The sequence below is a fragment of the Crinia signifera genome, chromosome 19 (genome assembly GCF_055691185.1).
Source record: "Crinia signifera chromosome 19, ASM5569118v1, whole genome shotgun sequence".
Classification (NCBI taxonomy): Eukaryota; Metazoa; Chordata; class Amphibia; order Anura; family Myobatrachidae; genus Crinia; species Crinia signifera.
In genome coordinates, this window is record NC_139226.1 from 666,770 (window position 1) to 681,406 (window position 14,637).

The following is a 14,637-nucleotide window of genomic DNA, read 5'->3' on the forward strand; positions in this document are numbered from 1 at the left end:
TCTGGATATTACTCTGTACTGGCCCCGGGTATGGATGCTCTCTATATAACTCTCTGTACTGGCCCCGGGTATGGATGCTCTCTGGATATTACTCTGTACTGGCCCCGGGTATGGATGCTCTCTGGATAACACTCTGTACTGGCCCCGGGTATGGATGCTCTCTGGATAACACTCTGTACTGGCCCCGGGTATGGATGCTCTCTGGATAACACTCTGTACTGGCCCCGGGTATGGGTGCTCTCTGGATAACCAGGCGGTGATGTTGCACAGGGTTTGTAGTAATAGTCTGCAGCTCTGTAATGATTGGCAGAATGAGGCAGCACCAAGGACTGCATTCTTTATTAGGAGCCATTTTCTAGCATCAGCCGTTCTCCTCTGGGCCTGTCTGTGCCAGGTGCAGGACCAGACTGGATGCTGAGTGTGGTCCCCAGATGATGGCTCTATCCCTGGAGCAGCCTCCGTCCCTGGGTGCACAGAGGTGAGAAGTGTCCGCTCGCTGTGTGCCGGGAGTGTGTGTAGCACAGAGAGGGGGGGTCCATCTACAATTGGCTGCACTCAGCCCCCTCCTCCCCCTCCTCCTCCTCCTCCTCCTGCCGATGTGTAGGACAGAAGATGGGTTTAAAGTGTGTTCGGATTCGCTGCTGTCTGTATCGCAGTGATACTGGGAGCCTCTGAGACGGGCACCGCTTCGGGCATGGCACAGACACCCAGGGTGGCTTGTGTGCTGTGTATTGGGCTGTGCATGGTCTCCTGTGTCCCCGCCGCCACCAGCGAAGGTAAGACACTTCTTGTACGTTCTGTTCCGGCTGCTACCTGTGTGTGGTGGGGACCCGCTGGGATCTGTGATGGGGACCCGCTGGGATCTGACTGGAATCTGTGATGGGGACCCACTGGGATCTGGCTGTGATCTGACTGGAATCTGTGATGGGGACCCACTGGGATCTGTGATGGGGACCCACTGGGATCTGGCTGTGATCTGTGATGGGGATCCCGCTGGGATCTGGCTGGGATCTGTGATGGGGAACCCGCTGAGTCTGGCTGGGATCTGACTGCGATCTGTTTGGGATCTGTGATGGGGAACCCGCTGGGATCTGACTGGGATCTGGCTGTGATCTGTGATTGGGATCTGGCTGTAATCTGTGATGGGGAACCCGCTGAGTCTGGCTGGGATCTGACTGAGATCTGTTTGGGATCTGTGATGGGGAACCCGCTGAGTCTGGCTGGGATCTGACTGCGATCTGATTGGGATCTGTGATGGGGAACCCGCTGAGTCTGGCTGGGATCTGACTGCGATCTGATTGGTATCTGTGATGGGGATCCCGCTGAGTCTGGCTGGGATCTGACTGCGATCTGATTGGGATCTGTGATGGGGAACCCGCTGAGTCTGGCTGGGATCTGACTGCGATCTGATTGGGATCTGTGAAGGGGATCCCGCTGGGATCTGATTCTCAGCACAAAGTTGCAGCCGTCATTGCTCCTCCAGACAATCGCTGTGCACCCCGGGTGGGACAGGTCCCCATGTGCGGACAAACTTGATCTCTCTATCAGATGAGTTACACTATGGGGAACACAGGGGTCCGCTTCTCGCCCTCTCATAGTGCAACTGTCCGCACATGTATGTACTGTACATGTCTGCTACACGGATGCAGCTTCATGGGGGAATGATGTTCTCATACGCTGACAGAAGCTAGGGGGTTATACAATGTCTGTATAAGGAGACCCATAACCCCTTTCTTGGGAACCCTAAATATGAATGACAAATATTAAATTACAATGAGAGTTTTCTTATGCCCCCAATATTTTGGGTTCCAGCACCTTTCCCATAACATCTGCAGACAGATATTAGGAGGAGACCCCACTGTCTGTCTGTACCCTAGGCTGTAATGTATGGAGCATTAAGGCTTTGCTCATCTCACTATACAACTCATACATAGAACACAGGTCACACTATATATACCTCATACATAGATCACCTGTCACGCTGTATACCTCATACATAGAACATAGGTCACTCATCACGCTGTATACCTCATACATAGAACACAGGTCAGACATCACGGTATATACCTCATACATAGAACACAGGTCAGACATCATAGTATATACCTCATGCATAGAACACAGGTCAGACATCATGGTATATACCTCATACATAGAACACAGGTCACACTATATATACCTCATACATAGAACACAGGTCAGACATCATGGTACATACCTCATACATAGAACACAGGTCACACTATATATACCTCATACATAGATCACCTGTCACGCTGTATACCTCATACATAGAACATAGGTCACTCATCACGCTGTATACCTCATACATAGAACACAGGTCAGACATCATGGTATATACCTCATACATAGAACACAGGTCAGACATCATGGTATATACCTCATACATAGAACACAGGTCACACTATATACCTCATACATAGAACACAGGTCACCCGTCACACTGTATACCTCATACATAGTACATAGATCACCCGTCACACTGTATACCTCATACATAGAACACAGGTCACTCATAACGCTGTATACCTCATACATAGAACACAGGTCAGACATCATGGTATATACCTCATACATATATCACCTGTCACGCTGTATACCTCATACATAGAACATAGATCACTCATCACGCTGTATACCTCATACATAGAACACAGGTCAGACATCATGGTATATACCTCATACATAGAACACAGGTCAGACATCATGGTATATACCTCATACATAGAACACAGGTCACTCATCACACTATATACATCATACATAGAACACAGGTCAGACATCATGGTATATACCTCATACATAGAACACAGGTCACACTATATACCTCATACATAGAACACAGGTCACTCATCACACTGTATACCTCATACATAGAACACAGGTCACCCGTCACACTATATACCTCATACATAGAACATAGATCACCCGTCACACTGTATACCTCATACATAGAACACAGGTCAGACATCATGGTACATACCTCATACATAGAACACAGGTCACCCGTCACACTATACAACTCATACATAGAACACAGGTCACACTATATACCTTATACATACAGTAGAACATAGATCACCCGTCACGCTGTATACCCATACCTCCCAACATGACCCTCTCCAGGAGGGACACATCGCTCTGTTCCTGGACTTCCCTGTTAATGTATGATTGCCATTACCTGCTTTGAACAGGTTAATTGATAAGAAAGGTGTGTCACCACAGGTGATGGCAATCATAAATTGAGAAGGAAGTCCAGTAACAGAAGAATGTGTCCCTCCTGGAGAGGGTCATGTTGGGAGGTATGTATACCTCATACATAGAACACAGGTCAGACATCATGGTATATACCTCATACATAGAACACAGGTCACACTATATACCTCATACATAGAACACAGGTCACGTTGTATACCTCATACATAGAACACAGTTCACACAGTATACCTCATACATAGAACACAGTTCACGCAGTATAACTCATACATAGATCACAGGTCAGACATCACGCTATATACCTCATACATAGAACACAGGTTACTCATCAGCTATATACCTCATACATAGAACATAGGTCACCCCTCACACCTCATACATAGAACACAGGTCACACTATATACCTCATACATAGAACACAGGTCAGGCTGTATACCTCATACATATGAAAGCTCTCTATCACATAGAACACAGGTCAGGCTGTATACCTCATACATAGAACATAGGTCACTCATCACGCTGTATATCTCATACATATAACATAGGTCACTCGTCACGCTGTATACCTCATACATAGAACACAGGTCACTCATCACGCTGTATACCTCATACATATAACACAGGTCAGGCTGTATACCTCATACATAGAACATAGGTCACACATCACGCTATATACCTCATATATAGAACACAGGTCACTCATCACGCTGTATACCTCATACATAGAACACAGGTCACTTATCACACTGTATACCTCATACATAGAACATAGGTCACTCATCACGCTGTATACCTCATACATAGAACACAGGTCACACTATATACCTCATACATAGAACACAGGTCACTCATCATGCTGTATACCTCATACATAGAACACAGGTCACTCATCACACTATATAACTCATACATAGAACATAGGTCACACATCGCGCTGTATACCTCACACATAGAACACAGGTCAGGCTGTATACCTCATACATAGAATATAGATCACCCGTCACACTATATAACTCATACATAGAACACAGGTCACACTGTAAAACTCATACATAGACCATAGATCACCCATCACACTATATAACTCATACATAGAACATAGGTCACACATCGCGCTGTATACCTCACACATAGAACACAGGTCAGGCTGTATACCTCATACATAGAATATAGATCACCCGTCACACTATATAACTCATACATAGAACATAGGTCACTCCTCATGGTATATAACCCATACATAGAACAAAGGTCACCTATCACGCTATATACCTCATACATAGAACATAGATAATTTTTCATGCTATATAATCCGTACATAGAACACAAGTCACGTGTAATGCTATAACCCGTACATAGAACATAGGTCACGCATCATGGTATATAACCGATACATAAAATACAGGTCACGCTATATAACTCGTATATAGAACACAGGTCACTTGTAATGATGTATAACCCGTACGTATAACATAGGTCACCCATCACGCTTTTTAACTCATACATAGAACACGCATCACCCAAATGATTTGCCGCATATAAACAATGTAATAAGAAATAAAAAAATACAATAAAGATGGCTAATTAGATACTGAACGTAAATTAGCCGCGGATAGCAAATCTAATCAAAAAATTCTAGTTAAATAAAGGGGAAATGGTTAAGGAAGGAAAATATTGGCCCACTAAAGAATAAGCAGGGTATCCTGGTAATAGAAGGAAAAGAGAAAGCGGAATTATTCAATGAATATTTTGCTTCAGTATTTAGAAGGGAAGAATCTACAGAAGATCTCCCACAGATTAAATGCTCGGCTTTTGATGGCTCCCAAACTGTATGTTTTAGTAAGGAAATAGTCAAAAATAGATTACGGAACCAAAATAGTAAAAAAATCTCATGGCCCGGATGAAATACACCCGAGGATACTAAAAGAATTGAGTTCTGTCATAGCACTAACATTATATCTGATATTCGGGAAATCAATAATCTTGGGGACGGTACCAAGGGACTGGCGCATAGCTGACATAGTACCAGTATGGAAGAAAGGTAGCAAAACTAACCCTGAAAATTATAGACCAGTCAGCCATACATCCATTGTGGGGAAAATATTACAAGGAATAATAAGAGATAGTATCCAAAATTTCTTAGAACAGGAGAAAGTGATAAGTAAGGCTCAGCATGGGTTCCTCAAAAATAGATCATGTCAGACTAATTTATTTAGCTTCTATGAGGAAGTCAGTAGGGGGCTGGACTTAGGGAAATCTGTTGATGTAATACTGCTCGATTTTGCTAAAGCGTTTGACACGTGCCTCATAAAAGGTTATTAATGACACTAGGTAATTTAGGGTTAGGAGATAAAATTTGTGATTGGATTAAAAACTAGTTGCACAATCAGGGACAGAGAGTGGTAGTAAATGGCATACATTCCAGCTGGGGTAAGGTCCTAAGTGGAGCCCCGCAAGGTTCAATATTGGGACCCACCTTGTTTAATATATTCATTAATGATATTGGAAGTGACATAGTGAGTAAAATTGCAATATTTGCAGACAACACGAAATTGAGTAAGGAAATTAACGCAGGAGAGGATGTGGAAACACTACAAAGTGACTTAAACTGGAAAGGTGGGCGGAAAGGTGGGAAATGCAGTTTAACGTTGAAAAATTAAAGTAATTCATTATGGGAACAAAAATGAACAAGCTACTTATAGGCAAAATTGAGTTATTATAGGAATTTCTGCTGTAGAGAAGGATTGGGGGTCATCATAGATGAGACATTGGGTACTAGTGCACACTGCTCGAGTGCAGCAGCAAAAGCAAACCGGACACTGGCATGCTCTTTACAAGGCATTGGTGAGACCGCACCTTAGGAAGGACATAAATGAATTGGAACAGGTAGCAAGAAGGGCGACTAAGCAGGGCTCGACAAATACCATGGTGACCAGATTCTGCTTCCTGGCGACCAGATTTTTGTGGGAGAGAGAAAGCAGAATCTGGTCGTGGGCAGGTCAGTGGCAGCATTTCCTAACCCCCACCCCCATCCCCCACCTGCTGGAAGTCAGCAGCCCCCCCCCCCCACCCCCACACACACACACACTCTCCACCCTCCTAAGGGACCTGCAGCAGCACACTTTTGACCCCTTCAGTGCGGCAGGTGCTGCTAAAGAACTCTGCACCTCTGGAAGCACATGTTAACCCCTGGCAGAGTATGTAACCCCACTGGCAGAGCATATCACCCCACTGGCAGAGCATGTTAGCCCCAGGCAAAGTATGTAATCACCTGAAAGAGCATGTAACCCCACTGGCAGAGCATATTACCCCACTGGCAGAGCATGTTAGCCCCTGGAATTTAGCATGAAACCCATAGCAACAAGCATGCAGGTAAGCGGAATTTATGTGGCATAATATGTAATTACAGCTTATGTTAGTATATGTAATTACAGTGTGTGGCATAATGTGTAATGGGCATTACAGCATGTGGTATATGTAATAGTCATTATGGCGTGTGTACATTTTTGGTGTGCTCCTTTGGCCCGCACTCTCACGAAGTCATAGTTTGTCTGGCTCCTACATTTTCTTATGGCCTCCTAGATTTTAAAGACATTTGTCAAGCCCTGGCCTTAGCTAGTAAAAGGTCTGGAATCAATAGAATACAAAGATACTGAAGGTTATACCAGGCTGAATAGGTTTTCACTGGAGAAACGGAGGTTGAGAGGTGATATGATTAGTATGTTCACATACAGGATTGGGAATCATATGGAACTGGGAGATGATTGGTCAGTAACAGGCCTATACTTAGGACACGCGGGATGTACTAAAGCCCGAGGAAACGAAATTCCGTACTGAATTAAGAGTATTCTTCCCCATTGGAGCAATAGCATTCTAGAACTCAATGCCGGTGGGGTAGGTACAGCAACTACTGTTAATGAATTTACATCAAAACTGGGTGCATTCCTGGCCACTAAGGGAATCCTATAGATATGACTTACTCACGTCAGTAGTTACAGGTCAGATAGGTTGGACTCTATGGACTAATGTCTTTTATCACCCTTAATGACTATGTTACTATGTTATGTCACGCTATATAACCTGCACATATAATATGAGTCATGCTTCACGCTTTAGAACCCGTACATAGAACATATGTCACGTGTAATGCTATATAACTTGTGCATGTAACATATGTCACGCATCATGCTATATAACACATACAGTACATAAAACACGGGTCAAACGTATTGCTGTATAACTCAGACATACAAAATAGGTCACTCATCACGCTGTATACCTCATACATAGAACATAGGTCACTCATCACGCTATATACCTCATACATAGAACACAGGTTACTCATCACGCTATATACCTCATACATAGAACACAGGTCACTCATCACGCTGTATACCTCATACGTAGAACACAGGTCACTCATCACGCTGTATACCTCATACGTAGAACACAGGTCACTCATCACGCTGTATACCTCAAACATAGAACACAGGTCACTCATCACGCTGTATACCTCATACATATATCACAGGTCAGGCTGTATACCTCATACATAGAACATAGTTCACTCATCATGCTATATACCTCATACATAGAACATAGGTCACTCATCACGCTGTATACCTCATACATAGAACACACGTCACTCATCACGCTGTATACCTCATACATAGAACACAGGTCACTCATCACACTGTTTAAATCATACATAGAATACAGGTCACTCATCACGCTGTATACCTCATACATAGAACACAGGTCACTCATCACGCTATATACCTCATACATATATCACAGGTCAGGCTGTATACCTCATACATAGAACATAGTTTACTCATCATGCTATATACCTCATACATAGAACATAGGTCACTCATCACGCTGTATACCTCATACATAGAACACACGTCACTCATCACGCTGTATACCTCATACATAGAACACAGGTCACTCATCACACTGTTTAAATCATACATAGAATACAGGTCACTCATCACGCTGTATACCTCATACATAGAATACAGGTCACTCATCACTCTGTATACCTCATACATAGAACACAGGTCACTCATCACGCTATATACCTCATATATAGAACATAGGTCACTCATCACGCTATATACCTCATACATAGAACACAGGTCACTCATCACGCTGTATACCTCATACATAGAACACAGGTCAGGCTGTATACCTCATACATAGAACATAGTTCACTCATCATGCTATATACCTCATACATAGAACATAGGTTACTCATCACGCTATATACCTCATACATAGAACATAGTTCACTAATCATGCTATATACCTCATACATAGAACATAGGTCACTCATCACGCTGTATACCTCATACATAGAACACAGGTCACTCATCACGCTGTATACCTCATACGTAGAACACAGGTCACTCATCACGCTGTATACCTCATACATAGAACACAGGTCACTCATCACGCTGTATACCTCATACGTAGAACACAGGTCACTCATCATGCTGTATACCTCATACATAGAACACAGGTCACTCATCACGCTGTATACCTCATACATAGAACACAGGTCCCTCATCACGCTGTATACCTCATACATAGAACATAGGTCACTCATCACGCTATATACCTCATATATAGAACACAGGTCACTCATCACGCTATATACCTCATACATAGAACACAGGTCACTCATCACGCTGTATACCTCATACGTAGAACACAGGTCACTCATCACGCTGTATACCTCATACATAGAACACAGGTCACTCATCACGCTGTATACCTCATACGTAGAACACAGGTCACTGATCATGCTGTATACCTCATACATAGAACATAGGTCACTCATCACGCTATATACCTCATATATAGAACACAGGTCACTCATCACGCTATATACCTCATACATAGAACACAGGTCACTCATCACGCTGTATACCTCATACGTAGAACACAGGTCACTCATCATGCTGTATACCTCATACATAGAACATAGGTCACTCATCACGCTATATACCTCATATATAGAACACAGGTCACTCATCACGCTATATACCTCATACATAGAACACAGGTCACTCATCACGCTGTATACCTCATACGTAGAACACAGATCACTCATCATGCTGTATACCTCATACATAGAACACAGGTCACTCATCACGCTATATACCTCATACATAGAACATAGATCGCCCGTCACACTATATACCTCATACATAGAACACAGGTCACTCATCACACTGTATACCTCATACATAGAACACACGTCACTCATCACGCTGTATACCTCATACATAGAACATATGTCTCTCATCACGCTATATACCTCATACATAGAACACAGGTCACTCATCACGCTATATACCTCATAAATAGAACATAGATCGCCCGTCACACTATATACCTCATACATGGAACACAGGTCACTCATCACGCTATATACCTCATATATAGAACACAGGTCACTCATCACGCTATATACCTCATATATAGAACACAGGTCACTCATCACTTAGTATACCTCATACATAGAACATAGGTCACTCATCAGGCTGTATACCTCATACATAGAACACAGGTTACTCATCACGCTGTATACCTCATACATAGAACACAGGTCACTCATCACGCTATATACCTCATACATAGAACAGAGGTCACTCATCACGCTGTATACCTCATACATAGAACACAGGTTACTCATCACACTATATACCTCATACATAGAACACAGGTCACTCATCACGCTATATACCTCATACATAGAACAGAGGTCACTCATCACGCTGTATACCTCATACATAGAACACAGGTCACTCATCACGCTATATACCTCATACATAGAACACAGGTCACTCATCACACTGTATACCTCATACATAGAACACACGTGACTCATCACGCTGTATACCTCATACATAGAACACAGGTCACTCATCCTGCTGTATACCTCATACATAGAACACAGGTCACTCATCACGCTATATACCTCATACATAGAACACAGGTCACTCATCATGCTGTATACCTCATACATAGAACACAGGTCAGGCTGTATACCTCATACATAGAACATAGGTCACTCATCACGCTGTATACCTCATACATAGGACATAGGTCACTCATCACGCTGTATACCTCATACATAGAACACAAGTCCGGCTGTATACCTCATACATAGAACATAGTTCACACATCACGCTGTATACCTCATACATAGAACACAGGTCACTCATCACACTGTATACCTCATACAGAGAACACAGGTCAGGCTGTATACCTCATACATAGAACATAGTTCACACATCACGCTGTATACCTCATACATAGAACACAGGTCACTCATCACACTGTATACCTCATACAGAGAACACAGGTCAGGCTGTATACCTCATACATAGAACACAAATCACTCATCACGCTGTATACCTCATACGTAGAACACAGGTCACTCATCACGCTGTATACCTCATACATAGAACACAGGTCACTCATCACGCTGTATACCTCATACGTAGAACACAGGTCACTCATCACGCTGTATACCTCATACGTAGAACACAGGTCACTCATCACGCTGTATACCTCATACATAGAACACAGGTCACTCATCACGCTGTATACCTCATACATAGAACATAGGTCACTCATCACGCTATATACCTCATATATAGAACACAGGTCACTCATCATGCTATATACCTCATACATAGAACACAGGTCACTCATCACGCTATATACCTCATACATAGAACGTAGATCGCCCGTCACACTATATACCTCATACATGGAACACAGGTCACTCATCACGCTATATACCTCATATATAGAACACAGGTTACTCATCACGCTATATACCTCATATATAGAACACAGGTCACTCATCATGCTATATACCTCATACATAGAACACAGGTCACTCATCACGCTATATACCTCATACATAGAACGTAGATTGCCCGTCACACTATATACCTCATACATGGAACACAGGTCACTCATCACGCTATATACCTCATATATAGAACACAGGTTACTCATCACGCTATATACCTCATATATAGAACACAGGTCACTCATCATGCTATATACCTCATACGTAGAACACAGGTCACTCATCACGCTATATACCTCATAAATAGAACATAGATCGCCCGTCACACTATATACCTCATACATGGAACACACGTCACTCATCACGCTGTATACCTCATACATAGAACACAGGTCACTCATCCTGCTGTATACCTCATACATAGAACACAGGTCACTCATCACGCTATATACCTCATACATAGAACATAGATCGCCCGTCACATTATATACCTCATACATAGAACACAGGTCACTCATCACGCTGTCTACCTCATACATAGAACACAGGTCACTCATCATGCTGTATACCTCATACATAGAACACAGGTCAGGCTGTATACCTCATACATAGAACATAGGTCACTCATCACGCTGTATACCTCATACATAGGACATAGGTCACTCATCACGCTGTATACCTCATACATAGAACACAAGTCCGGCTGTATACCTCATACATAGAACATAGTTCACACATCACGCTGTATACCTCATACATAGAACACAGGTCACTCATCACACTGTATACCTCATACAGAGAACACAGGTCAGGCTGTATACCTCATACATAGAACACAGGTCACTCATCACGCTGTATACCTCATACATAGAACACAGGTCACTCATCACGCTATATACCTCATACATAGAACATAAGTCACTTATCACGCTATAAGCCTCATACATAGAACATAGGTCACACATCATGCTATATACCTCATACATAGAACACAGGTCACTCATCACGCTATATACAGGTCGAGTATCCCGTATCCGAGTATCCGTTATCCGAATTATTCCGAAATACGGACATTCCAGAAAGTGAAAAAAATTTTTTTTTTTGCTAAAAACTCACTGGGGACATTTGTAACAGCATCACTGGGGACATGATATGTAACTGGCACTATATATATGTGCAAGACAATGATTGCTTGGCATTCAAATTCAGTGCTGAGATAGTACACACATTTTGTTTCACGTTTTGAAACCTTGTTTTTTGAACAATTAAAATATATTTGTGTGTATTTTATGTGGTAATAAAATATATTTGTGTGTATATTATGTGTTTATACAGCATACATGCAAGATACTTCAAAATACATCATTGAAATATTAAAATATTCCGAAATACGGAATAATCCGTTATCCAAAATTCTCCTGGTCCCGAGCATTTTGGATACGGGATACTCAACCTGTACCTCATAAATAGAACATAGATCGCCCGTCACACTATATACCTCATACATGGAACACAGGTCACTCATCACGCTATATACCTCATATATTGAACACAGGTCACTTATCACACTGTATACCTCATACATAGAACATAGGTCACTCATCAGGCTGTATACCTCATACATAGAACACAGGTCAGACATCATGGTATATACCTCATACATAGAACACAGGTCAGACATCATGGTATATACCTCATACATAGAACACAGGTCACACTATATACCTCATATATAGAACACAGGTCACTCATCACGCTGTATACCTCATACATAGAACACAGGTCACTCATCACGCTGTATACCTCATACATAGAACATAGGTCACTCATCAGGCTGTATACCTCATACATAGAACACAGGTTACTCATCACGCTGTATACCTCATACATAGAACACAGGTCACTCATCACGCTATATACCTCATACATAGAACAGAGGTCACTCATCACGCTGTATACCTCATACATAGAACACAGGTCATTAATCACGCTGTATAACTCATACATAGAACATAGATCGCCCGTCACACTATATACCTCATACATAGAACACAGGTAACTCATCACACTGTATACCTCATACATAGAACACACGTCACTCATCACGCTGTATGCCTCATACATAGAACCACAGGTCAGGCTGTATACCTCATACATAGAACATACGTCACTCATCACGCTATATACCTCATACATAGAACATAGGTCACTCATCACGCTGTATACCTCATACATAGAACATAGGTCACTCATCACGCTATATACCTCATAAATAGAACATAGATCGTCCATCACACTATATACCTCCTACAGAGAACAGAGGTCACTCATCACGCTGAATACCTCATACATAGAATACAGGTCAGGCTGTATACCTCATACATAGAACATACGTCAGTCATCACGCTGTATACCTCATACATAGAACACAGGTTACTCATCACGCTATATACCTTATACATAGAACACAGGTCTCTCATCACACTATATACCTCATACATAGAACACAGGTCACTCATCACACTGTATACCTCATACATAGAACACACGTCATTCAACGCGCTGTATACCTCATACATAGAACAGAGGTCACTCATCACGCTGTATACCTCATACATAGAACACAGGTCAGGCTGTATACCTCATACATAGAACACAGGTCACTCCTCACGCTGTATACATCATACATAGAACACAGGTCACTCCTCACGCTGTATACATCATACATAGAACACAGGTCACTCATCACGCTATATACCTCATATATGGAACACAGGTCAATCATCACGCTGTATACCTCATACATAGAACATAGGTAATTTATCACGCTGTATACCTCATACATAGAAAGTATATCGCCCATCACACTATATGCCTCATACATATAACATTGTTCCCTATGTAAAATCGGGTCAATTGGGCCATTTAACATTGTTCCCTATGTCAAATCGGGTCAATTGGGCCATTTAACATTGTTCCCTAAGTGAAATCGCGGTAATCACGACGGTCGCATCGCATACGATTTTTTGGTCGCATGCGATGCGACACATGCGATGCGACACATGCGATTTTTTACCTTACGATGCCCAAGATCAAAATCGTGGGCGCCGTTCTAGGTAAAGAGTACCCTTGCTAATAGTATAATTAGTAGTATAATTAGTAGTAGTAGTCTAATTAGTAATAGTATAAATAGTAGTAGTAGTAGTAGTAGTAGTAGTAGCAGTATAATTGGTAGTAGTAGTCAAATTAGTAATAGTATAAATAGTAGTAGTAGTAGTAGTAGTAGTAGTAGTAGTAGTAGTAGTAGTAGTATAATTGGTAATAGTATAAATAGTAGTAGTAGTAGTAGTAGTAGTAGTATAATTGGTAATAGTATAAATAGTAGTAGTAGTAGTATAATTAGTAGTATAATTAGTAGTAGTAGTCAAATAAGTAATAGTATAAATAGTAGTAATATAATTAGTAATAGTATTAATAGTAGTAGTAGTAGTATAATAATTAGTAAAAGTATAATTAGTAGTAGTAGAAGTATTAGTAGTAGTAGCATAATTAGTAGTGGTAGTAGT

The 14,637-nt window shown here is 41.9% G+C and overlaps 1 protein-coding gene across 1 annotated transcript in view; it reads left to right on the forward strand.

Moving 5' to 3' along the window:
- The first annotated feature begins 377 nt into the window (after positions 1 to 377).
- The window catches only part of EPHA8 (EPH receptor A8), a 186,031-nt gene continuing 171,771 nt past the window's right edge, over positions 378 to 14,637 (forward strand). Inside the window, 1 exon segment of the mRNA XM_083161770.1 lies at positions 378 to 776. Within this exon segment, the coding sequence (XP_083017896.1) occupies positions 695 to 776 (82 nt within the window). The 5' untranslated portion in view covers positions 378 to 694.